The sequence below is a fragment of the Enhydra lutris genome, unplaced genomic scaffold (assembly GCF_002288905.1).
Source record: "Enhydra lutris kenyoni isolate GAN:26980312 unplaced genomic scaffold, ASM228890v2 scaffoldscaffold11, whole genome shotgun sequence".
Taxonomy (NCBI): domain Eukaryota; kingdom Metazoa; phylum Chordata; class Mammalia; order Carnivora; family Mustelidae; genus Enhydra; species Enhydra lutris.
Window position 1 is genome coordinate 39,366,750 of NW_019154095.1, and position 25,863 is coordinate 39,392,612.

At 42.0% G+C, this 25,863-nt stretch overlaps 1 protein-coding gene across 2 annotated transcripts; it reads right to left on the reverse strand.

Annotated features, from left to right (window-relative positions):
- Positions 1 to 1,217: 1,217 nt before the first annotated feature.
- LOC111144533 (cholinergic receptor nicotinic alpha 6 subunit) lies at positions 1,218 to 18,543 on the reverse strand. 2 transcript variants are annotated; one of them, XM_022498852.1, is made up of 6 exons: positions 18,200 to 18,543; positions 15,967 to 16,106; positions 6,543 to 6,587; positions 5,305 to 5,414; positions 4,235 to 5,213; positions 1,218 to 2,074 (listed from the first exon to the last, which is right to left on the reverse strand). In XM_022498852.1, the coding sequence occupies exons 1-6, from the start codon at positions 18,276 to 18,278 to the stop codon at positions 1,943 to 1,945; spliced, it is 1,485 nt and encodes a 494-aa protein (XP_022354560.1). In that variant the 5' UTR covers positions 18,279 to 18,543; the 3' UTR covers positions 1,218 to 1,942. The 2 variants fall into 2 exon arrangements, with proteins under 2 accessions (XP_022354560.1, XP_022354561.1); XM_022498853.1 differs by lacking the exon at positions 6,543 to 6,587 and having other exon boundaries at positions 18,200 to 18,278.
- Between the last annotated feature and the right edge of the window lie 7,320 nt (positions 18,544 to 25,863).

Sequence of the window (25,863 nt, forward strand, 5' to 3'; positions counted from 1 at the left end):
CTGCGTTGGGCTCTGTGCTCAGTGGGGAGTCCATTTGTCCCTCTGCCCCTTCCCCTGCTGATACTCTCTCTCTCTCTCTCTCTCTCAAATAAATATATAAAATCCTTTTAAAAATAAACAAAACTTTGTAAATAATGATATTAAATATCAATTTAGCTTACTAGTTAAAAAAAAGTATCAAGTAAACCAAACCATTGTAAGACAGATAAAATCTAGATATGATCGCAAATAGGAGAGGCAGTCAGAATACTTTAAAACAGAGCAATTCAAGTTCACAGCCTCTGCCTGCTGTGCCACAGAACGCCTGAGGCCCCCAGATGAGCTAGACAAGGAAGGGAGAGCATGAGATAACAGTTCTGGTGTAGCAACACAATGGGGAATATGCAATCATAAAAAGTACACATCAGCGTAGAGGCTGCTGAAAGGCAGCGGGCTTGAGCAATGGAAACTTGAGCAAGGAACAAGGTCCCACAGTGACCTTGGGACTCAGCATAAGCAGGCTCTGGAAGCAGCCTGCCCCGAAACAGCCATAGTCCCTAGTTGACCAATGGGCTACTAAGACCCAGGCACGGTTACCAAAAAAGGGAAAATTCCATTCGTTCCCATACCTCCCTCATTCCACCCTGTACCTATAGCCCCTCACCACCACCTCATGGCAGACCATCTGTCCCTCGCTGTCCTGCCCGCTGCTCCCTTGCAGCGTAGTCAATAAACTTCAATCTCCTTTGTTCTGCCTCCCGTGAATTCTCTCACCACCCGCACCACCATCCCCAACCGATAGGGACACCCCCCATTCAAGCCTCTGTAACATCACGGAGAAATACTGCGGACATGTTTTGAGAAAACAGCAAAATACAAAATTGAAAGGTAAAAGTGAAGTGTAAAATTGTGTGCGTGCACAGACAAGGACGAGATGGGGAAAGGCAAGAACAAAATGAGTTCCTTTGTTAGGTAGATTTATTTTTTTCTGACTTGAAATACATTTTTTATTACAATAATATTTATACAACAAACGTGAAGATAAATTAGAGTGGAATGAAACAGAAATCCCAAAGTGTCCCTCTCAGAGATGGTATTGCTCCAAAAGGTACCAGAACACAATTTCTTACAGAAGAAATAACCTTATTTGGAGCCTTATCTACAACTAACAAACGGAAACAGCGGACAAGAACAGCCACAACTTTAACCCCCAGCGGAAGGTCCTTCACGTTTGTGCGGCCACAACACGTCATGCTCTCCCAGTCTGGCTGCTCTAGGCACATTCCCCATGCATTGCCCGGTCCTAGAGATCTCTGTGTTTATGACTTTTCTGAAAAAGCTGCAAGCACTTGGGAATGGTGGCCCTCGCCATGCCTAGCACAGTGTTGGGTTACCACTCAAGTTTCTTGACAGATGAAGGCTAATTAATGCAGCCTGCTGGGTTAGACCCTGATGACCTATTACTTTTTGCCTATTAATATATCAAATAGTGTTGACATGTCTGAGTACATCCCAGAGGCATGCCTAAGGAAGCAAGCGTGTAATAGTTCCCCAGTGCTACAGGAGCCCACAAGGCACAAGTTGGAGCTCCCTGTCTGGATGATAAGCAGCGGAAACTGGAGGTACAAGAGTACTCCGTTCTAGTGTGGTTTGATGTTGATTACATGGTTGATTTCATGGTCGTTCATGCTCCTGGAAGTCAGACGTATCCAGAAAAGAGAAGCCTGTGGATGCTGCCAACTCTGGGCTCCAGGATTATAAAACATCTTTAGGCACTCCCCTGTGCTACAAAGGAGGGCATTCAGCCTCCAGATTTGCAATAAAGTCCTCTTTCTCCATCTAGCCATCAGCTTCAGTAAATGGGGGACTTGGACGGAAACCTTTACATCCCTTTCCTGATGGTCGGGAGCATGAAACAAATACAGCATCTGTAAGTTTCAAAAGCTAAAAGGAAAATACATCCTTAAGACTTTCCCGTGTTCCCCAGCAGCGGCTGTAGAAAGAGCCCCGCGGTTCCAAACACACAGACAATTATAAATACCCAAAGAAAGACCCTGTCCACCACCATGGCTACATATTTCCAGTCATCTTCTACCTGAAAGGCAAACAAAAAGTTGAAACAATTAAAAAATATATATGGAAACCTTAGGAAATGCACTTTGTCTCATAAATAAACTGCTTCTTTTTCAAAGAAAACTTCTCTGGCAATTTTTAAAGCAAATATTAGTTTTATCCTGGTTAAGCCATGTTGCCTATAGAGTTCACAGAACTTTTGTCCAAAGAGCGTGAGTATGCAAACCCTTCCATGCCTCATGTGGATGGTAACAGAGTGAGCAGGACTGCACGGGGCACAGAAGACTTTTCCTGCAAAAAAAGCACTCCCGTGATAGCTCAACCTTTGCCACTGGCACTGAATATTCTGACTTGTTGGCAAGTCTGGGAAATGGGTTGGAGGCAAGGAGTGCAGGACATGAGGAAGGATGGAGGGCCCCCTTCTCAGGCATAGGCAGCCCTCCAGCCCGCAAGTCATGCTGCTGTTTATTGCATTTCTCATGTCTTTCTGGTGAAGGGTAGTTGAAGGCAGGCAGGGAACAGCCCCGGCCCGAGCCTCTCCCCAACCCCCCACCGCCCTAAGAGGAAACCACTATTAAAAGGACTTTACATCACCCTGGAAGGAGCCCTCCATCCTTTCCCCTATGACAGAAGCCTGATTGGGTGACAGGTGCAGGGAGGGCTCATCAGATAAAACAGCCCGCCAACAAGCCCATACAAACCCTAGATTAGAAACTCCCGCGGCAACCCTCTGGCGTCCCTCACTCCATGGAAGCTTTTGTGCTATCACTTGTCTATCCCTCAATAAACCTTGCTTTGCTGCCCACCACTCTGTCTGGTCTACCTCTTCCTTCTTCGAAGCGGCATGACCAAGAACTGCGGGCACCGACAGAGGGAAAAAATCCTGTAACATTCCAGTTTCTGACCTCCAATGTATTACGCCTCCAGCTTATGCTTGAGACCTAGGTCTCGGGTTGTGTCTTGACAGCCCCACCTGGTGGTGTTTAAATCAACAACTCTTCCCTCCATGTTATGAAGGTGTCACCATGAGAGCACAGTTCTGGGCTCACCTGTCCCAGGATGCATCCCCCACCCCCTGCTTTGTGACCCGCAGTCACAGTACCCTCCTCTGCACCAACGGGATGGACAGACTTCAGGTCTCCCGCCGTCCTTTAACTAGGAGATACAGATGCGGGCGGCTACAGTATGAGGTCAAACCCAGACACCTGGCACAGGTTTTCAGATGCCCTCAGCTGGTCATCCTGATGATGTGGGAAACTGGCATGATTTTCTTGAGCTCTCTCTTTGGAGGATGGGGGAGGTCCTTGCTGCTATAGTTAGGTTCTGGGCAACAAAAGCAGAATATGTTGCTGCTAAAAATAACCCTGAAGCTCATTCAGTCTGCACCTGAATCACTCTACAGTAGAAATCAGTGGGGCTGGAATTGCAGAGGACTCACTCCCCTCTTCCAGCACTCTCAAACTGCAGGCTGATTTGCGAGCAGGTCTCCCCATTCACCCTTCCCTCCGCCACCGTTGTTGTTATTGTTATTGTTTTTTAAAGATTTTATTTATTTATTTGAGAGAGAGTGAAAGAGAGAATGACAGGGGAGAAGGTCAGAGGGAGAAGCAGACTCCTCGTGGAACTGGGAGCCCGATGTGGGACTCGATCCCGGCATTCCGGGATCATGACCTGAGCCGAAGGCAGTCGCTTAACTAACTGAGCCACCCAGGTGCCCTCTGCCACTGTTTTTAAGAAGCACTTTCATTGGGCACCTGGAGGTGGTTTGAGCAACTGCCTTCGGCTCAGGTCATGATCCTGGAGTCCTGGGATCGAGGCCCACTTCAGGCTCCCTGCTTGGTGGGGAGCCCGCTTCTCCCTCTGACCCTCCGTGCTCTCATGCTCTCTCTCAAATATATAAATAAAATCCTTAAAAAAAAAAACATAAAAAGAAAAAGAAAAACTTTCATTAACCAAGTTTGTCCTGAATGTTTACTTTAACCAGATTTCACTGGAGTTACCATTTCTGGAGGTGGAGGTTTGCAATGAGGCTGTGGTTTACTTCACCCATAACTGCATAATAACCACTTGGTCTTAGAGTAATGCTCCTGACCCTCTTGGAAAGGGAACTCACACATTGCTGATCTATAAAATGCCTCTAAGCCTGCTGCAGGTGGACAGACTAGAGGGGCTATGAACCTACCTCCTTTGTTTCATTTTGGTTCTTCATGTTTTCTGCTATGAACTGAACACTATTAATTACATCTTCGACATCAGGTGAGGGCTCTGAACTCTCAGCCATCCATTGTAAAGGTTGATGGCTTAATCTTCTCTTGCTGGTGGCAAGCTCACTTGACTTCGGACAGCGGCAACATGCCGTAGGAAGTTTGGTCTCTCTGCGATGGTCAAAGTTGACTTTGGTGGACCTACTGGAAATGCCTTTGGAGTTTTTATCAGAACTTGTCTCCCTCTTCTTGTCCAGAGGTCTCCTCATCATCAGAATCTGGGGTAACAGCTGGAGGAAAACCGTCTTCACCCACTTGGGCATGGTGTGTGTTGTTGGGGTGCGAAAATGTATGTTCAACACGAACACGGTCACCGCAATGGACAAGGTGACAAAGATCATGGTGAACAGCAGGTACTCACCTACCAGTGGGATCACGAGAGACGTGGACGGGATGGTTTCCGTGATTACGAGCAAGAACACAGTCAGAGAAAGCAGAACTGAAATACAAAGTGTCACCTTTTCACCACAATCAGAAGGAAGGTAAAAGACCAGCACAGTTAGAAATGAAATAAAGAGACAGGGGATGATCAAATTAATGGTATAAAACATTGGCAATCTTCTAATGTAAAAAGAATAGGTTATATCTGTGTATATCTCCTCACAGCAGTTGTATTTTATGTCATGCTTATAACCAGAAGCATCAACAATTTCCCATTCACTGTTTTCCCAAAAATCATTCATATCCACTTTAGATCCAATGATTAGGAGATCAATTTCCGCTTTGTCATATGTCCAGGAACCAAATTTCAGGGAACAATTTTGATGATCAAAAGGGAAAAAAGTGATATCCATAGGACAGGAACTCTTGAAAATAGCTGGTGGGGTCCAGGTTATCATGCCATCATATTTAAGGAGAGCTTTTGTCTTGCCTTCAACTTGAAAATCGCCAACAGCACTGCAAAGTAAACCAGACACCATTAGTAACACTCCCTTTGCTGTACCAAAGGCAACTTTGGAAAGAGACTACTTCTGTCAGAAGCCCATACTTGTTGTAGAGAACAATGTCTGGCTTCCAGATCTTATCCGCAGGAACACGTAGAGTCTCAATGCCATCATATTCCATTGGGTTCCAGCGCAATTTATAATCATTCCAGATCTAAAGGCAATAGAAATCAATTGAATAAAAAATTCTTAGTAACTTTCTTCCAATGTTAATTCTATATTGGTTTAGCAGGGGTTTTGGAAAAAAGTATGTTCTAATTTAAAGAGTACATTGGAGGGCACTTGGCTGGCTTAGTCAGTAAAGCATGCAACTCTTGATCTCAAGGTCATGAAGTCAAGCCCCACACAGAGCATGGAGCCTATTTAAAAAAAATAAATAAAGAGTACGTTGGTTTTTCTTCTTTTCTTTTTCTTTTTCTTTCTTTCTTTCTTTTTTTTTGTGTGTGTGTGTGTGTGAGAGAGAGATTGAGAGGAAGAGAACAAGCGGGAGGAGGGGCAGAGAAAGAAGCAGACTCGCCACTGAGCACGGAGCCATGCGAACTCCATCCCAGGACCCTGGGATTATGACCTGAGCCAAAGGCAGACATTTAACCAGCTGAGCCATCCAGGCGCCCAAGAATACATTGGTTTCTATCAAAAGTTGAGAGGGTAAATCCATGTGGAATAGAGGGCTACGTAGCTGAGCTGATTTTGGCAAATATAACTTAGATAATTAACTATTGATTATTAATTAGCTGGCCAAGTTTAAAAACTCAACTTGTATGTTCCATAGACTATATTCACACTGGAGTAGCAACTCATTTCTAATATTAAAAAGATAGTTCAAGTGTATAATGATGAACTTGTTACAAAGTCTGTGTAGAAGATTAAGACAAGAGGGAAGCATAAGATGGTGTAACTGATAAAACAAGCTGGTGGGAATCTAATGCACGTGCTCTCATACTCAGTTCCTGACTTCCCTAGACCTGGCACAGCAGGACCAAAGAGTGGGCAAGCAACTGACTGTGGGGCTCAAGTTACAGATAGAAATAGGATACCTGAGGGCAGAAACCAGAAGCAAGAGGTCTCTATGACCCGGAGAACTTTATCACTATGTTTCTGCACCTGTGACGTTTACATCAAGCAGCTGTGACCAGAGCTGAACTTTAGGCTTTGATGACAGATAATATTTTATGCTCTGTTAGAAATTGGAGATGGAAAGAGGGAATGCTAGCAGAGTTTATTCATTAGACATTGTTAGGTTGGTGCCTAAGTAAGACACGTCTAAGGGAAGGACACATACGTGACGTAGCCACAGATTGGTTTCCATGATCTGGTTGACTTCATCCTGGGAAAAAGAAACAGTATTTTTTAGCCTTAAATGTACTTGCTAATACAGGTGGATCTTAGAACAAGAATTACAACAAAGGAGAGCCAAATCTGAGTTATTCATACTAATGGAGGAAAACAAAAAGGACTAAAAAAACAACTTATAAAATACAACCAGAAATATATTTTCACATCTGGTTCCAACCCTGTTGACTTTGAGAGAAAAGGTGGCTTAAAACTGTCTTTCAAATCTGATCTAAGTCTCACCTCTTCCATGAAAACTTTTTCTTTTTTTTTTAAGATTTTATTTATTTATTTGAAAGAGTGTGAGAGAGAGCATGAACAGGGGAAAGGGGCAGAGGGAGAGGGAGAAGGAGACCCCCTGCTGAGCAAGGAGGCTGACTCCAGGTTCTATCCCAATCCCAGGAACCCGAGATCATGACTTGAGCTAAAAGCAGAAGCTTAACCAACTGAGCCACCCAAGTGCCCCAGTTGGTAAGTTTGGGGAACGCACTGTGGGCCACTGGGCCCTGGGCACTGGGCCACAACAGCTTCCAAGCTGTTGTGTTGTAAGGTTGATGAAAGTTCTGGATATGTTTTCTGTAGTTTTCCCACTGAAGGCTGTTAGCTGCTTATGAACACATTATATTTGGGATATTGATCTGAACTGTTTTCTTTCAGATAGCTCCATAACTCTCTTCAGACCATTTAGTTACCAGCTTAAACTATCTCCTCAGAGAAGCCTTCTTTGACCATGCTGTCTAAAATAGATGTGTGTGCACATGTGTGTAAGTATGTGTCCATCCCTCTCTATTTTTATTCATGGGATTTATAACTGTTATTGATGTTTTTGTCTCCCCAATTAATTGCTTAGACACATGAAGGTAGGGAATTTTTCCATCCTGTTTACTGCTGCAGTCCTAGCATTTATAGAGCATATAGTAGGTACTCAATAAATATTCGAACAATGAATGATTGAAGCAATCAGCATGGCTTGGAAAAGAATTGGGATGTGTTGCAGCAGAGGGGTAGTCCCAGCTGGAAAACTCCATGGTGAGCTAAGGCTGACATTTCAAGGGGCAATTGGGCTCAGGACTCAGAGCCTAGAGAGTGCCGAGCATAGTTGAGGTTGGGAGGTTTTCAAGGACTGGGGATGAAGATGGTAAAAACAATGAACCAGGTTCTGATACTTATCACCATCTGCAATAATTCCACTCCCTTCCCACTGACCTTCTCTTCCTCCTTTCATGGAATCATAAATCTTTACAAGCTGCAGAGATCAGAAAGGCTTCACAAGGGGCACTTGGGTGGCTCAGTCAGTTAAGCAGCTGCCTTAGCTCAGGTCATGATCCTGGAGTCCTGGGATTGGGATCGAGCCCTGTGTCCAGCTGCCTGCTCAGAAGGGAGTCTGCTTCTCCCTCTCCTTCTGCTTCTCCCCCTGCTCCTGCTTTCTCTTAAATAAATAAATAAAATCTTTTAAAAAAAGAAAAGAAAAAGAAAGTTTTCACAAAAGAGGTGAGACTTAAATCAGATTTGAAAGACAGTTTTAAGCCACATTTTCTCTCAAAGTCAACATCGTTTGAGCTCTTTCTCAAATAAATAAATAAAATCTTTAAAAAAATAAAAACAAACAACTTATAAACTTTGCTTTACAAGATACATGGACACTCTCAGAGTAAATGAATTCAACTGTGTTTGACAGAGCTGTGGCCAGGACTCAGGCCCCAATCTGCTCTTTTTCACTGAGCGGCTCTCTAGTTCACTACCGCACCTGCCAAGCTTCCTTCTTCAAATGGGTTTGTATCAAGTCATGGTAGGCCCCAGGGTTTTAAAAGGTCAACAGAAGAGTTACATTTATGGTTTCCTACTAGCCAGGAAAAGCAAAAACAAAAAACAAAAAACAAAACCAAACAAACAAACAAACCAAAAAAAGGCTATACTTATCCATTGGCCAAGCAGTCCATGACTTTATAATTACCCAAGCCTAAGGTTGGTGACTTCTGTTTAAGAAAAGGTCATGTTGTGCCCTATAGATTCCAGCAGAGCCATGTCAATAAATCTGCTGGCTTCCAATCAGGAATGGACTAACTATGAAGTCTAGAAAAGTCTCAGTGGTACATGTCATAAGCATCTTCCAAGGACTGCGTCTTCACTGTACACTAGTATACTGTGTTGATAGAACTAGTGTACACTGTGAACTAGTACACTGTGTTCAGATAATTCACATCTGTTGGCAATATCATCCTGACAATATCCCCTTCTCCCCCCAACACGTCCACAAGCTGGTGAGGCTCCATGTGGTGTGGACATCGTCAGGGGTGTCAGCCAACTTTATGAATCAGAACTTGTTCTGACAAGTCTTGTTTTCCACCCAACTCTAAACCACACCAATGGTCATGGGCACTGCCATCAGTCAGCCCAGCTGGAGGAGGCCAGAGACCCATAGTACCAGTCCACATTCCTGGGACCATTGCCCTGTATCTCCTTCTTGGGAAAATAAATTAGTTGACACCCAGCCTGCCTCAAAGGATTAGAGTTACAATTTCAAATTGAGTTGCTTTTGGAGTACCAGAGAATGAGATGAGAAAGGCCAGGTGGACTACACTTTGAAGGCCTTTAAGTTAGTCATTTCAGATATGGGAAGCCATCAAAACACTAGACAGGGGCTTTGTCTTGAATTGCTATTGGGGGGACAGCAGATATGCTCTTACATTGAAAGATCATCCACCCAGAAAACTTTGTGGCCAGAGTCATTCTGTAGGGCAGCAAAAACACTTCTGGGTAGAGCAGCAAAAGACTTAGAGAGTCTGAGAAGGGAATTGGTGCAGCCTGGCTGTACCGCATCACAGAGCCACCCCCAGGGCTCACCATCGCTCAAGGACAACAATGTATGGTCCACAGGGACTTCTGGTACCCCACCTGAGAACAGGTGGCTTCTATAGGAATGCCTACATTAATATCCAACAAAGTAGACTTCAGAAAAAAACAATTACTATAGACGAAGAGGGGCATTATATAATGCTAGAAGGGTCAATTCACCAGGAAGACATAATGATCCTAACTGTATACACACCAAAACAATAGTCTTCAATTACATGAAACAAAAATTGATAAAGCTGAAAGAAGGAACAAGCCCCTATTATAGTTGGAGACTTCAATACCACCTCCCTCAGCAACCAAAGAACCACTGGACAGAAAATCAGCAAAAACAGAGATCTGAAGAATATAATCAATCAATAGCCTCTGACTGACATATATAGAACACTTACTCAAAACAGCAGAATACCCATATTTTTCAAGTATGCATGGACTATTAACCAAGATAATAAACCATATTTTTATCATGAGCCATAAAATAAACCTCATACAATTTAAAAGAATTGAAAATGTACAGTGTGTTTTGACCATAATGGAATCAAACTAGAAATCAATAACAAAAGACAACAAGAAAATCTCTAAACCCACAGGAACTAAACAATACTCCTCTAAATAATCCATGTGTTAAAGAGGATGTCTCAAAGGAGATTTTTTTAGAGATTTTATTTGCTTGTTTAAGAGAGAGAGAGAACACATGCATGCACACGAGCAGGGGGAGGGGCAGAGGGAGAGGAGTAAAGAGAATCCCAAGCAGACTCTGCACTGAGCACAGAGCCCCATGCAGCATTTGATCTTACAACCCTGAAATCATGACTTGAACCAAAATCAAGAGTCAGATGCTTAACTGACTGAGCCATCCAGGTGTCCTTCAAAGAAGATTTTAAAAAATACATAGAACCGAATGAAAATGAAAACACAACATATCAGAACATGAAGGACATAGCTTAAAAACAGTGCTGAAAATAAAATTATAACATTATATACTTATATTATAAATAAAGAAAGCCCTCAAATGAGTAATCCAAGTTTGTACTTCAAGAAATTAGGGGGGGAAAGCACAAAATGAACCCAAAGCAAGCTTAAGGAAGGAAAAATAAAGATAAGGATAGAAATTATGGGGCACCTGGCTGGCTCAGTCATTGGAGCATGCAACTCTTGAGATCTTGGAAGTTGTGAGTTTGAGCCCCACATTGGATGTAGAGATTACTTAAATAAAAAATAATAAATTTTTTAAACAGAGTAGAAATCAATAAAATTGAAAAGGAAAACAATAAAGAAAAATCAGTGAAATAAAAGCTGATTCTATTGGGAAAATAAACAACAAAATTGATGACCCTGTAACATGATTGGCATAAACAAAAACAAGGACACAACTCACCAACATCAGAAATGAAATAGGAACACTACAGATCCTGTAACCATTAAAAATAATAGACAATATTATAAACAACTTTATCATACATTCAAAAATTTAAAAGAAGTGGATTAAAACCTCAAGAGCCACAAATTACCTGAATTCAAAGAAGATGAAGTTGACAGTCTGAATAGCCTATAGCCATTTTAAAAAATTGGATTTATAGTTAAAAACTCCTGGAAAAGAAGTCTCTAGATGTAGTAAGTTCCCCTTAAGAATTCTACCAACTATGTAAAGAAGAAGTATTATCAATTCTATATGATCTCTTCCAGAACATAGAAGAAGATGGATCAATTCCAAATATTTTTTATTTAGTATTATCCTGACACAAAACCCAAAGACAGTACAAAAAAAGAAAATTATAGATCAATATCTGTTGTGAACCCATCAATAAAGTAGTAGAAAACTGAATCCAACAATATATAAAAAGTTATACATCATGACTAATGAGATGTAAGAATGATTCAACATTCAAAAAACAATCAATATAATTTACCATATCAACAAGGTAAAGAAGAAAATTGATATGTGACCATATCAATTGATGCAAACAAAAGCATTTAACAAAAGCTCAACATCAACTCATGATAAAAACTCTCTGAAAACTGGGAATAAAGGATAACTTCTTCAACTTGATGAAAAGCTCTATAAAATGCTTACAGCTATCATTATACTAAATGGTGAAGGACTGAATACCTTTTCCTTAAGATTGAGAACAAGGCAAAGATGTCCACTCTCACCACTTTTATTTAACACAGTACTGAGAATTCTAGTCAATGCAATACAGCAAGAAAAAGGAGTGAGGGGGAGGGAAGTACAGATTGAAAAGAAAGAAATAAAATTATCTCTATTTGCATATGACATGGTTGCCTACATAGGAAAATCCACGGAATCTATAAAAATACTGAAACTAAGACGTGAGTTCAGCAAGATCTCAAGATAATAAGATCAACATACAAAAATCAATTTCCATATACTAACAATGAACATGAAGAAACCAAAATTAAAAGCACATTATTTTCAATTGCTTCAAATAATACAAAATACCCACATCTACACATAATACTGCATGAATGGGATCTGTATGCTGAAAGTTACAAAATGCTATGAAAAAAGAGCCAAATGAATGGAGAACTATCTTGCATTCATGGGTTGGAAGACTCAACAACAATAAAAATGTCACTTCTCCCTAAATTAATCTATAGATGTAATGCGATTCCTTTCAAAATCCCAGCAGGGTTTTTTATATATATAGGCAGCTTATTTTAAGACTTAGACCCCAGAATAACTAATATGATTGTGACAAAGGAGAATAAGGTGGCAGGAATCACTCTGGCCAATATTAAGACTTGCTGAGCGCCTGGGCGGCTTATCTGGTTAATGTCCACCATCAGCTCAGGTCATGATCTCATGGTCCTAGGATCAAGCCCTCCATCAGCCTCCCTGCTCAGTGGGGAGTCTAACTCCCCCTCTTCCTCTGCCCCTCTCCCTGCTCCTGCTCTCTCTCTAATAAATAAATAAAATCTTTTAAAATAAAAAAAAAAAGACAATACAGCTACAGTAATCAAGATTGGGTGGTAGTGGTGGAAGGTTAGTCACATAGATCAATGGGATGGAACAGAGGACCCTGCAATAGACCCACACAAATACACTCAACTGATTTTTCACAAAGGTGCACAGTCAACTCAACGGGGAAAGGGATAGACTTTTCAACAGATGATACTGGAGCATCTACCCCACCCCACCAAAAAGACCAAGCCTCACATTTTATACAAAAATTTAAAAAAAAACCTCAAGGATCACAGTCTTGAATGAGAAACATAAATAAAACTTTAAGAAAAAAAAAAAAAAAGAAAATCTCTGGGACCTGCAATAAGGCAAAGACTTAGGCTTAACACCAAAAGCAAAAAAACATAAAAGGAAAAATTGATAAATTGGACCTCATCAAAATGGAAAAGTTTGAGTGAAAGCCCACATGAAAAAAATGAAAAGAGAAGCTACAAACTAGGGTAAAATATAGCTGACTCTTGAATACACAGGTTTGAACTGTGCAGGTCCATTTATATGTAGAATTTTTAGGACATGGTGCTATAAATGTATTTTCTCTTTCTTATGATTTAATAACATTTTATTTTTTCTTCCTTTATTGTAAGAATACAGACTATAACACATGTAACATATAAAATATGTGTTAAACAAGTGTTTATGTAATCAGTAAGGCTTTAGGTCAACACTAGACTATTAGTAGTTAGGTTCTGGAGAAGTCAAAAATTATTTGAAGAATTTTGACTATGGTAGGGGCAGGTGTCCCTAACCCCTGCATTACTCAAAGGTCAACTGTATTTGCAAAGCAAATCTGGCAAAGCATTAGTACCTAGAATATAGCAAGAACTCTCAACACTGAACAGTTAAAAAAAAAAAAATCAAACAAGCCTATTAGAAAATGGGCAAAAACTGTAAACAAACATTTCACCAAAGAGGATATACAGATGGCAAATAAGCACATGAAAAACTGTTCTATATCATTAGTCATTAGGAAAATGCATATTAAAACTACAATGAAAAAAAAACTACAATGAGATATTATTATATACCTATTAGAATGGCTAAAATAAAAAAAAGTGATAACACCAAATACTGGTGAAGATGTGGATAAACTGGATCATTTTTTATTGCTGGTAGGAATGTAAAAGGATAGAGCCACTCTGGAAAGCATTTTGGCAGTTTCTTAAAAAACTAAACATGCAACTACCATATGGCCCAGTAATTGCACACCTGGGGGTTTATCCCAGAGAAATAAAGATTTACATTCACACAAAAACCTAGACCCGAAAGTTTATAGCACTTTTGTGTGTAATAGAATGAAACTGGAACCAACCCAAATGTTCTTCAACCAGCGAAAAGTAAAATGAACTGCAGTGCAAATATACCATGAAATACTACTCTGTACCAAGAAGAAATGAACTATTGATATAGTTAACAACTGGGATGAGTGTCCAGAAAATTATACTGAGTGCAAAAGCCAATCCCAGAAGATTACATACTATATTATTCCATTTTATATAACTTTCTCAAAATGACAAAATTCTAGAAATGGAAGACATATTAGTGGTTGCCCCTGGGAAAACTGGGTGAAGTGTACAAGGGATCTTTCTATTATTTCTTACAACTGCATATGAATCTACAATAATTATTTCAGTAAATAAAATTCAACTCAAAAAAATAAATTTCCCGGGGCGCCTGGGTGGCTCAGTGGGTTAAGCTGCTGCCTTCGGCTCAGGTCATGATCTCAGGGTCCTGGGATCGGGTCCCGCATCTGGCTCTCTGCTCGGCAGGGAGCCTGCTTCCCTCTCTCTCTCTCTCTGCCTGCCTCTCTGTCTACTTGCGATCTCTGTCTGTCAAATAAACAAATAAAAAAAAAAATCTAAAAAATAAATAAATAAATAAATTTCCCAAGTCTCCCTCACAGCTAGAGGTTGCCCATGAGATAGGAAGCCAAGGATGTTAGTAGGACTTCTAACAAAACTCCTCAAGGAAGTCACAGATGTCTATTATCATGGTCTGTGTGATTGGCATCCCCTGGATGTTGTGCAGTGCCTAACCTGAGCAACCGAACACAGTGGTACAGTCACTAACACCATGAAGCCACCTGGTGTTAACCTTCTAAACTTGTTTTATTAAGGCTGTGTTATTTTTTAAAATCTCTGATAGCAGCCAAATGCAAATGTCAAATCTGTATTCTTCTGTCCCCACCCGCCATCCTCAGAGCAATGTTCTGAAAGAGTATATCAACCAGGAATTTGAAGTGATGCTGTGCAGTGAAATAGACTAACTTTACATGAAACTTACTTTACAACAATCCCTCCACAGTAAATTATGGCTCCCAGCCCAGTAGGGGGCCAGTAACCAGTACAACACTATTTGGGGGTAGAGAGGACCAGGATAGGTACCAAATAAATATTTTTTAAAGGCATGAGTGGGCCCATCTAAGCAAAACAAAACATGTGACTCTTTTTTAAACCAATACGTACCAGTATATACATACTTCCAACTTGGGCCAGAAGCCAGAGGACCAGGCCAGGGTCAGCCTCGTCCACCAGGAAGCATGGACAGGAGAAATATCATGGGCCCTGACCTCACATCTGTATTTAAGGTCTTTCCCCAGTGAACCTTGAGAGCCACCATTGTTTCCCAAGGGGCGAAGTCCTTATCCATAGGCTGGGACCGATGAAAGGGTCTCCCTTTGCTGTGCACTGCTGTCTCTCTGGAGATGCTTTATCCTCACCCCCTACGTCCTGAGCCTGCCTATTCCTGGAATTTGGTCCAAGCCAGCTCAGCCCCGTCCCATGACTTGGGGCTAGAACCCTCCTCTATGTTGTAATATCAGGGCAAGCTACCTCCTCTCCTGCCAACTAGGGCATGAAGATTATTCAAAAAGAACTGCAGTCCTACTTGCCCTTGAACTCAGGAGCCATAAATTAAAGTAAGAACTCCAAATTCCCATCCGTTTTTTTTTTTTTCAGGGCTGGATGGAACTCTATATGAAAGAAGGTGATTTATTCTTTCCTTTCTTGCATAATGTAGAAGACTTAGAGCCATTCTTTTTCTATGGAGTGAAAAGAACATGAGCTTTGGAGTCGGGATGGGCTTGATTAAGACCCCAGTTCCACCATGTTATAGTCGTATGACCTTAAGAAGGTTGCTTACCTGAGCTTCCCTCCAGCTATAAAATGCAGCTGAAAGCAACTAAGTGTAGACACGGTGACTGGTGCCTAATAGATGCACAGTGAAGTTAGCTCCCTCTGTATTCTCCCTTCAACCTCCCCTTCCCCTCTTTGTTTCATCAACTCCCTCTAAAAGCACTTCCGGAAAAACACTGCCTTGATGTGAGTAATTACGGCTTCAATGGGAAAGGTTCTTCTTCCCAACCAGAGGGCTTTGAAGACCCAACGTTCATGCAGATGTGTGTTTGTTCGTATTTTTAATTTTTCTATATTTACCACATGCAATAACTGGGACAACGTCGAGAACTGCTCGGCTGCCCCACCCCCACCCCTGGCAGAGTCAGGGCTCCTCTGGGAACCAGTGGTGAACTGGCGGCACTTACCACGTTGGCCAGCTGTGTGATGGCCACTTCAAAATGCACTGTGACGGGATCAGAAACGTTTTCTACAGGTCTGATGAACTGGTTATAATGAGAAAACAGTTTGTGGAAGAGTCTCTCTTCAGATGCACAGGCAGCAGAACCTGCGTGGCCAAGCAGACAGACGGGTTAGAGGAGCAGAGAGGGTGCTCACAGATGGGGGATGCTGGCAGCTTCCATCACCAGGTGACACAGGCAGTGGGATGTCTAAGCCGACGGAGCCCTCCTGTCCCTGTGTTCCGTCCACCCACACAGACGGACCCTGGTGCCCATTGTACCCTGCCTCTCCGAGCCTCAGTTGATCTCCTCGGCCCTGAAGACGAAAAGAGTAATGCCCAGAACTGGTGTGATATCAAATAAAATAATATTGGCAAGAGCACTTTAAAAGTCTAATGCACACGTGTAAAGGGATAGCATGAACTCCGGTTTTTGCTTACGTCACAGGATAGCTCATGACCTCTCTAATCTAGTGATTAAGGAGCAGTCCTGCCCTTTCCTGTCAAAATGCTGATCCAATTACCTGTTTCTACAGTCAGTGAGGTGCTTCGCTGGTGATACCACCAAGCAAACTGAAATAACTAGCGATTTTCTTAAGATCTTAACAAGCCATACTCCTTTTTAAAATCAGCGTTGAATTCACTTATTTTGGAGATTTGTGTAAGTGCAAGGTCTCTGAGGCAAACTTATCTAAATAGTTTTTAAAGAATTCAAAATTAGGGGCGCCTGGGTGGCTCAGTGGGTTAAGCCTCTGCCTTTGGCTCAGGTCATGATCTCAGGGTCCTGGGATGGAGTCCCGCATCCGGCTCTCTGCTCAGCAGGGAGCCTGCTCCCCCCTCTTTCTCTCTGCCTGCCTCTCTGCCTACTTGTGATCTCTCTCTGTCAAATAAACAAATAAAATCTTTAAAAAAAAAAAAAAAGAATTCAAAATTAGGAGTGCCTGGGTGGCTCAGTCATTAAGTGTCTGCCTTCAGCTCAGGTCATGATCCCAGAGTGCTGGGATCGAGCCCCGCATTGGGCTCCCTACTCAGTGGGGAGCCTGCTTCTCTCTCTCCCATTCCCCCTGCTTGTTTTCTCTCTGTCAAATAAATAAATAAAACCTTTTAAAAAAAAGAATTCAAAATTAGTTCTTAAATAATAAGATTTTAGTCACTAAATTTTAACTAGTCTAATGTGTATGTATTTTTCCAAGAATGCATTAAAACTGGGTTACTTGCCTTCATTTGAAATAATCCATTTCATTAATACCCCTCTATATTTTCCCTTATAGAAGCCAAGTTTGACATCTGAAATACTGTTCTACAAATTTCCCAGAGGGATTTACACCCTGAAAGAAAGAAAATTAAAGGGACTGAAAATTTATTCCGCAAAAATGAACAAAAGGATAGCTGTTGTATCATTAAATAAAGAGAATCGTTTGACAAATGCAGTGGGAAATGCTGAAACTCTGGGCTTTCAGCAAGAAAGAACAAATTTAAATGTAAAATAGCACTCTTGCTACCATAATCAATAATGGTAGAAATTTTCTACATGAAACAGATAAGAAACAATTCACTCCATTACCCCATTACCCATCTCCCTTTCCCCCCGAGACCCTGTAGAGAAGCCTCCATGAGTCTTGAAGAGCAAGCAAGCTCCAACAAAGCCACCAGCACGTGGAAATGTGGTTTTCTTTAGCAGAATAGCAGTTATTTCCAAGGCTTAACTTTTAAAATGAATAATCTTACTCTTAGGACTCATTCCAGCATAGTACTATGACATCCTTCCCCAAAAAATGACAATTACCTTCGAAATGGAAGTGTTCGTGGACTAAGTCATAGTATCAGCTAACAAATCACAGTTTAAAAAATATATATTAAATACAAATACAAATAGATTAGTTGAATATACCTATAGCAGAGATGGATAGAAAACTGCATCATTATTATCACCATATTTTTAGTGGGACAATAAATAAGGTATGGTTTACAATGTTTCATTGTCCTCCCCACCCCAGCCCCTAAACCTCACGTTACATGTTAAACCTACCCAGTAAGAAATAGATTAATTAGCAGTTGTAACTGTAGTCCTTCCTCTGCAGCCCCTGTACATGTTTGCTCATAAAATATCTCATCTCTGCTCCGTCAAGCACAACTAGAAAAGAAGAGCAAGCGCATGTAGCTGAAAAGAGGATATGAGATAAAGCAGAAATAAAACCTACCTTTCAAGCAAGGCATGAATACACAGAACCAGAGACACAAACCAAAAGGAAGAGGTGCTTGTCCCTTGCTGGTCAGCATGATTAAAACACACTTTGATTTCTTTTTCTAGTCAAAGGATTGTGGAAAACAGAGAGCTATCAGACAGCCACACGCATCAGACCTTTAAATCATCAGAGTCCCAACTGCAATCCACGTGTGTCTTCTGTGAGATAAAAACATTCCCAAACGCAACACGGATTTCCCAGGATCAGAGCCTAAGGCCAACAAAAGGGCAAATAAAAAGGATTCAACCAGATGTCAGATGAGTCATCACTTCCCTGTCACCCAAGATCTCTTTTCGTGCAAGAATAGTGAAGAGAAGCAGTGAGGGAACACCGGGCAGGCAGGACCGAGGGAGGATGGAAAACACTGTCAGGCTTAGAGCTTTTCGTAGCACAGTCTGGGCAGTCATCCTTGGGGATGGGGGGAAGAAACACCCTTTGACTGAGCCCCAAGTCCAGGAAAAAGCAGGCTCTGGGTCCCAGACAGTGTGTTCTGATTCACTGAGTTCTCTGGTTAATCAAGGCTTAGGCTTGTTATTAGAAAACTTTCTAAAATAGAAGTTTCCTTTCCTCTCTTAATACGTGTGGCTTCTAGCAGCACTCACCTGGTTTCGTCTGATTCCAGGGCTTCTGGTGTCTTGTCTTTCTGTGCTCAGCAATCACCATCCAGGACCAGAGATTAGGTGTCTGAGAACCAGAGGGATGAGTACTGAACATGGGATGCCACCTGGACAGCCCTACGCTTATTGAAACATCCTTGCCATCCACTGGCTTTGTCACAAGTTTCTTCTTGCCTCTAGTAGTGTCGATAGGGCTTCTGATGAACTGGGCCTTCTGGTCAGATTTTGGTGTTGGTTAAAGAGGAGACAGACCCACAACAAAATGGAAAAGCAACCTGCAGAACGGGAGAAAATATTTGCGACCCCATGTCTGAGAAGGAGTGAATATCCAAAATACATAAGGAACTCAGAAAACTCAGTATCAAACCCAATTAAAAAGTGGGAAACAACCTAAATAGACATTTTTCCAAAGAAAACATACAAATGTCCAACAGGTATAGGAAAAGGATCTCAAAGTCCCCGATCAGCAGGGAATGCAAATCAACCACCGTAAAATCTTACCTCCCACCTATTAGGATGGTTACTGCCAAAAAGACCAGAGATAAAAAGTGAGGTGTGGAAAAAAGGAAATCGGTGCAGCTGGTGTGGAAAACAGTATGGGGTCCCTTAAAAATTTTGAAAAAGAAACTACCAGGACTGTGGAACCACCATTCACTTGGCTCACACCTTCGCAGCCACCAAACTTACCTCCACACTCAAAAGGAAGAGTAGGCCAGAGCTCTCTTCCTGCTGGGATGTCTATCAGTGTACTGATTAGAGTCCCGTGGGCGGCTGAGGGTCACACGGTGACGTGTGAGACCAACCCAGCGAGGTGTATCATGGGAAGCTCTTTGAGGCAGAGGACAGCATGAGCTGCCAGGTGTCCAACATCACACTCACATACAGAGAAGGCCAAGTCACACAGCTGGGGTGGGTGTACACCCGTGGCAGCAAGATCTGCTCTTTCATTTTGCCTGACATGCTGAAAAACGTTTCCATTTTAAAGAGCATAAAAAATAAAACTAAGGCTCAGGGGCTGACCAGGAAAAAGCTCCTATTCTGAAAGCCCGAGTAGGGGCATCTGAGTGGCTCAGTGGGTTACATGTCTGCCTTGGGCTCAGGTCTTCATCCAGGGTCCTAGGATCGAGTCCCGCATCAGGCTACCCTGCTGAGCAGGGAACCTGCTTCTTTCTCCCTCTTCCCCTCCCCCTCCCCCTACTCGTGTGCTCGCTCTCTCTCTCAAATAAATAAAATCTTAAAAAAAAAAAAAAGAAGGACAAAGACTGCGGCATGGAAACATCTTCCAGAAGAGAAGGTAAAATTATTGTTCAACAGGACTTTGTGTTATTTTTTCTTTTAGGTTTTCTGGGTTCGGGGAGGTGTATGCTTATGTACACGTCCTAGATTTTCTTTTGACATCTTTCTCTCTAGATTAGAGTCAACTCAATAAATATGGTGATGGCTTTTGGTTTGTTTTCTTTAAAAAAATAAAGAACTACCATAGGATCCAGCAATTCTACTTCTGGAAATATATCCAAAGCAAATGAAATCAGGGTCTCAAAGAGATTTCTGCATTTCTATGTTATGGCAGCATTCTTCTCAACTACCACAGTACGGAAACAACCTAAGTGTCATGGATTTGGACTCTGGTGCTGATACGTGGAGAGTGTTGGACAAGTTACTTAAACTCCCTCAGCTCTGTCACCAGAAGAAATGTGGATGAAAGGACAAGGAAGATGTGGTATATATATGTACACACACGTGTGGAATATTATTCAGCCATGAGAAATCCTGCCACCTGAGACAATATGGATGACCCTGAAGGAGAGTGTGCTGAGTGAAATAAGCCAGACAGAGAAAGGCAAACACTGTATGATTTCATGTATGTGTGGAATCTAAAAAAAGTCTAACTCATGAAAGGATACAAACTTCCGGTTATAAAAATTCATCAGTTCTGGTGATCTTCTGTGCAGCATGGTGACTAGAGTTAATATATACTTTAAATGCGCTAAGAGAGGGGCTCCTGGCTGGCTCCATTGGTAGGACGTGTGACTCTTGATCTCAGGGCCATGAGTTCTAGCCCCACAGGAGGCATTGAGTCTACTTAAAAAAAAAAACAAAAAAAAAACTAATTTTAAAAAGTTTTTTTTATTTTTCTAGGAGAATAGATCTTAAGTGCTCTTACCAAGACACATATACAAATGGTTACCAAGTGAGGTAATGGATATATTGATTAGCTTGACTGCAATATCATTTCACAACACATATGCATATCAAATCATCACATCATATGCCTTAAATATATACAATTTTTATTTGTCAATTAGGCCTCAATAAAGCTGGGGGAAAAGAAGAGTTAGATAACCCCTCAGGGCCTTCCCACCCAAACATTCTATGACAGCATCACAAAGGTAGTACACTTGGCAGTTGTGCCAAATTCAGACCAATGACGTTCCTCAAAATTCTATTAAATTCATATCTCTTGAGAAAACAAAAGAGGAACCAACATTTAGAACCAAACTTAGACCTGGCCAGTGCTGGCTGACTGCCTGCTTCAAATATGTCATCTTGCAATGTAACTCAAGCACTCCCCTTAGCAGATGGGCTTTTGTCCTTTGCTGAAGTGTCCTGTGGAGTTTGGAGAGAATCGAAGGTGGTAAAAAGAAAAAGACCGGACAATCCTTTACCTTGATGGATGAAATGCCAAGCCACACCCCAAAATGGGGCAATGCCTCAGTCGTCTTTAGAGCGAAACACAAATCAAGTTGGCTGTTTTCCAAAGAACCAACAATATCCTCAAATCTTTCTATTTCTCAGCCTTTAACTGATTTGTTCACACTTTCTAACAAATGCAAATTGCAGTTTGTCAAGAAAACTGCTGTTTTGGGCCACCTAGGTGGCTTAGTCGGTTAAGCGTCTGCCTTTGGCTCAAGTCATGATCCCAAGTCCCAGGTCCCTGCTCAGCAGGGAGTTGGCTTCTCCTTCTCCCTTTGACCCTCCTGCCCCCTACTCTTACTCTCTCTCCCTCTCCCAAATAAATAAGTCTTTAAAAAAAGAAAAGATGGGGCGCCTGGGTAGTTCAGTGGGTTAAGCCTCTGCCTTCACCTCAGGTCATGGTCTCAGGGTCCTGGGATCAAGCCCTACATTGGGCTCCTTGCTCAGCAGGAAGCCTGCTTCTCCCTCTCCCTCCCTCTCCGTCTGCTTACTTGTAATCTCTATCTCTGTGTCAAATACATAAATAAAATCTTTAAAAAAAAAAAAGAAAACTGTTGTTTCACATTTTTGTTTTATCCAAAAAGCCTCTATAGCCATCACCTGAGGCCTTAAAGAACCACTCTAGAGCAGCGATTCTCTGGAATGTGTCCCAAATTAGCCCTGCTTCCTTCCAGGAGCACGCGGTCTGGCTCCCAGGAGCCACCATGCAGAATGGGAGAATGGGAGAGTTTATGAGAGGAGATCACAGGAGAGCCTTACTGGAGGCAAAGAATGCAGAGGGAAGAGTATGGACTTTGGAGTCAAATAGACATGGATTTGGATTCTGGTGCTGATACGTGGGGAATGTTGGGCAAGTTACTTAAACTCCCTCAGCTCTGTCACCAGAAGAAATGTGATTAAATTCAGTAGTATAAATCATTTCACCTTTCCCTACCTAATTTTTTCTGTCATTTTTACTCTCTTTTTTGTTGTTGTTGTTGTTGTTGTTGTTGTTGTTTATTTCTTTATTAAGTAATCTCTTCCCCCAACATGGGACTTGAGTCCATGACTCCAAAATCAAGAGCCACACCATCTTCCAACTATGCTAGCCAGGTGCCCCTCTCACTCTCTTACCACTGCAAACAGACAACACAACTGAGTAGCTCTCGGGTCTGAACTTGTAGGAAAAATGTGTATTTTAAGTGCTTATAGAATATACACTCTCCCATTCAAAGAAAACATTTATACTAACCACTCATCATCAGAAAAATGCTTGAGTTTTGTAACTTAATTATGGCTTTACCTACTGCTTCAATCCCTTTCTGAAAATTGCAGGGATAGAAGTTAAAACCAAATACGCAGAAGAAAAGAAGCATACTTTCAAAAATTTTTTCTAAAAATTTAATTCAAGAAACAAAAGAATTAAAGACATTTTGTCTTTTTCTGATGTCGTTGGTTACCATTGCATGTTCATATTCCAGTAATTCATTTAGCTGTGCTCTCAAACCAGCCAGAAGTTTAGTGCCGCTCATGGTTGATGGAGATGGAAAGGCTGAAGGGAGGGAGAGGTTCATTACCCTGGGAAGAGTGCTGTCTTGCCCTCCCCACCCTCACCCCTACCATACAAACACCCCTCCACCCCTGTGCCCCTCATTCCTCTTAGCCTGTTCCAAAAGGAATAATGAAGAAGAAATGCATCTTAACTTTTCCAAGGCCACACGTCTGATGAAAACTGGGTCCATGATGAAAACACGTCTCCATGCCCTCATGTCTTCCAAATAAAATTTGACATCTAGTTCCTGGGGATTTCCAACCTCAGGGGAAGGTAACCCATTGTTTTCTCACTTTCTGTTCCCAGTCGCCCCACATCATCCTTTTTCGTTTTTTAAGATTTTATTTATTCATTTGGAAGAGAGAGAGAAAGGGAAAGCACAAGCAGGGGCAGAGGGAAAGGGAGAAGGAGAGGCAGATCCATCGTTGAGCTAGGAGTGCAATGTGAGGCTCAATCCCAGGACCTGGGATCATGACCTGAGCCAAAGACAGGCATTTAACCATCTGAGCCACCCAGGCGCCCCCACATCATCCCTTTTTAAAATAACATTCTAGAGAGCTAATGTGTCAGGAAGCCCATAAGCTTCAGAGACTCATTGTTGGATTCCTTCTGGGTTTTTATCCGTAGACACTAACTTCAATATAGAGGTTTTCTAAAGAAAAAAAAAAGTGATACTGCTTTATATGAAACTTTTAGTTATTAATATTGTTTTAAGCATTCCCCCCCCATTGCTAAATTAAAGCTATTGCCTCATTGGCTCTAAGAATTAGGGTGAGTGTTCGATACAGTTTTGTAAAACTGGCAAAGTGCATAGTTGAAGTCTGAGCACTCTTTGGCATAGAAACTGCACGAATGAACATTTTGTTGATCTTTCTCCAACTGTCAGTTCTCTTTAAACTCAAAACGAGAAGACTCTCTAGTTGTCCCTAAAGAAATGTAAAGGAAATAACCCTTTAAACATGTATTATTTATAAACCCACTGCAGCAAAACATCATCAATAATTCAACAATCCCATATGCCTGGTTTTTTTTTTAACTACTATCATTAAAACTGTCACATGTTCAATATCCCCAGTCAGTAATATTTCAGTCACCCCACTTGACATTTCGCACGCAGGAAAAAGAAAACAGCAGTAGGGGAAGTACTCAAATTAAATGCTAATTTTAGACCAGGAAGAAATATTTCATAAATAGCTCATAAGAGAGGCTTGAATTAATCCTACAATGCCCACCTCGGGTCCACCTACATTTTAAGAAAAAGGGAAAGCCTCCGAAGCTGGGGTGAGGTAAAGCAGTGAGAGAAAGTCGAAACTGTGTTGAAAGGCTAAGACCGTGTGTTGTAATGAGAGCTCCCCTCCCAGCAGCCTGTTGCCAATCAGCAGACGAAGCCCTTTCCATTCTCTCTTGAATCCCCATGGTGACTCGAGAAGTGAGCTTCGATGCTGTCGGTGAAGACACAGACACTCAAGCAGGTGAAGTAACTTGCTTAAAGCTGATCATTGCTGGGGCGCCTGGGTGGCTCAGCGGGTGAAAGCCTCTGCCTTCAGCTCAGGTCATGATCCCAGGGTCCTGGGATCAAGCCCCACATTGGGATCTCTGCTCGGCAGGGAGCCTGCTTCTTCCTCTCTCTCTCTCTCTCTGCCAGCCTCTCTGCCTACTTGTGATTTCTGTCTGTCAAATAAATAAATAAAATCTTAAAAATTAAAAAAAAAAAAGCTGCATCATTGCTGATCAGTGGCTGAGTTAAGATTCCCATCTCGGTCTGTCTGAATCGACAGCTGACGCTTTAACTTTAAAGCTATCCTCAAGTCCTTTTAGATCCATGAATACTTTATAAATTCAATATATTCTAAAAGGGTTGTTATTGAAATGGGCCATGGTTAGCACTAACTTCATTTTCATTGGCTGTGGATCCTTCACGTGAGTCGAGGAAGCCGAAGTGAATACATAAAAGGAGTTGGAACGGAGCACGTAATACCACACAGAAGTGAAAGCCCAGAGATTGCCTCACTTAAGGCCTAAGCTGACATCGGGCACATTCCCAACTTGGGACACGTGGGCAATGGCAGCCACTACCCCAGCTTCGGGGCGGCTGTTGCTGGCTGTGCTGTGAAGGTCGCTAGACTGAGCACTTATCGGTGACAGGTACGGAAGGCCACGCTCTTCCAGCCAGAATGATTCCTACACAGACCTTTGGGAATTCGGTAACTTCCCTCCAGCCTCTCCCCATCACTAAATGGGCAGCAATTATCTCTGGGTCTTTCAAGGTAGAAGAGAATGTGCTTAACCCACTGAGGCACCTGGGTGGCTCAGTGGGTTAAGCCTCTGCCTTAACTCAGGGTCTTGGGATCGAGCCCCGCATCGGGTTCTCTGCTCAGCGGGGAGCCTGCTTCCCTTCCCCTCTCTCTGCCTGCCTCTCTGCCTACTTGTGATCTCCCTCTCTGTTGAGTAAATCTAAAAAAAAAAAAAAAAAAAAAAAAAAACACAAATCCCCTAAAAGGAAGAACTGATTCAAGGTTACCACTGTCCCACAACCCAGCAGAAATAAAATTGTATGCCATGTAGACCCGGCTCTGTGATTGTAAATGCGAGTAACTGCCAGTTTGTTTTCGTTCCCTGGGGCTGCTATATCAAATTACCACAAACTTGCTGGCTGCATGCAACAGAAAGTTATTCCTTCACTGTTCTAGAGGCTAGAAGTCAAAATCAAGGTGTCAGCAGGACCATGCTCCATCCCAAGCTTGTAAGAGAGAACGCCGCCTTGCCTCTTCAGCTTC

What these genes read in the sequence shown, in the direction of transcription:
- LOC111144533 (XM_022498852.1), bottom strand. Translation starts at nt 18,278, where the DNA reads ATGCTGACCAGCAAGGGACAAGCACCTCTTCCTTTTGGTTTGTGTCTC. An exon ending in ATTCATGCCTTGCTTGAAAG is followed by an intron (nt 16,107 to 18,199) that starts GTAGGTTTTATT and finishes TTGGCCACGCAG; the next exon opens with GTTCTGCTGCCTGTGCATCT. An exon ending in ACCAAAATGAAACAAAGGAG is followed by an intron (nt 2,075 to 4,234) that starts GTAGGTTCATAG and finishes TTTGCCTTTCAG; the next exon opens with GTAGAAGATGACTGGAAATA.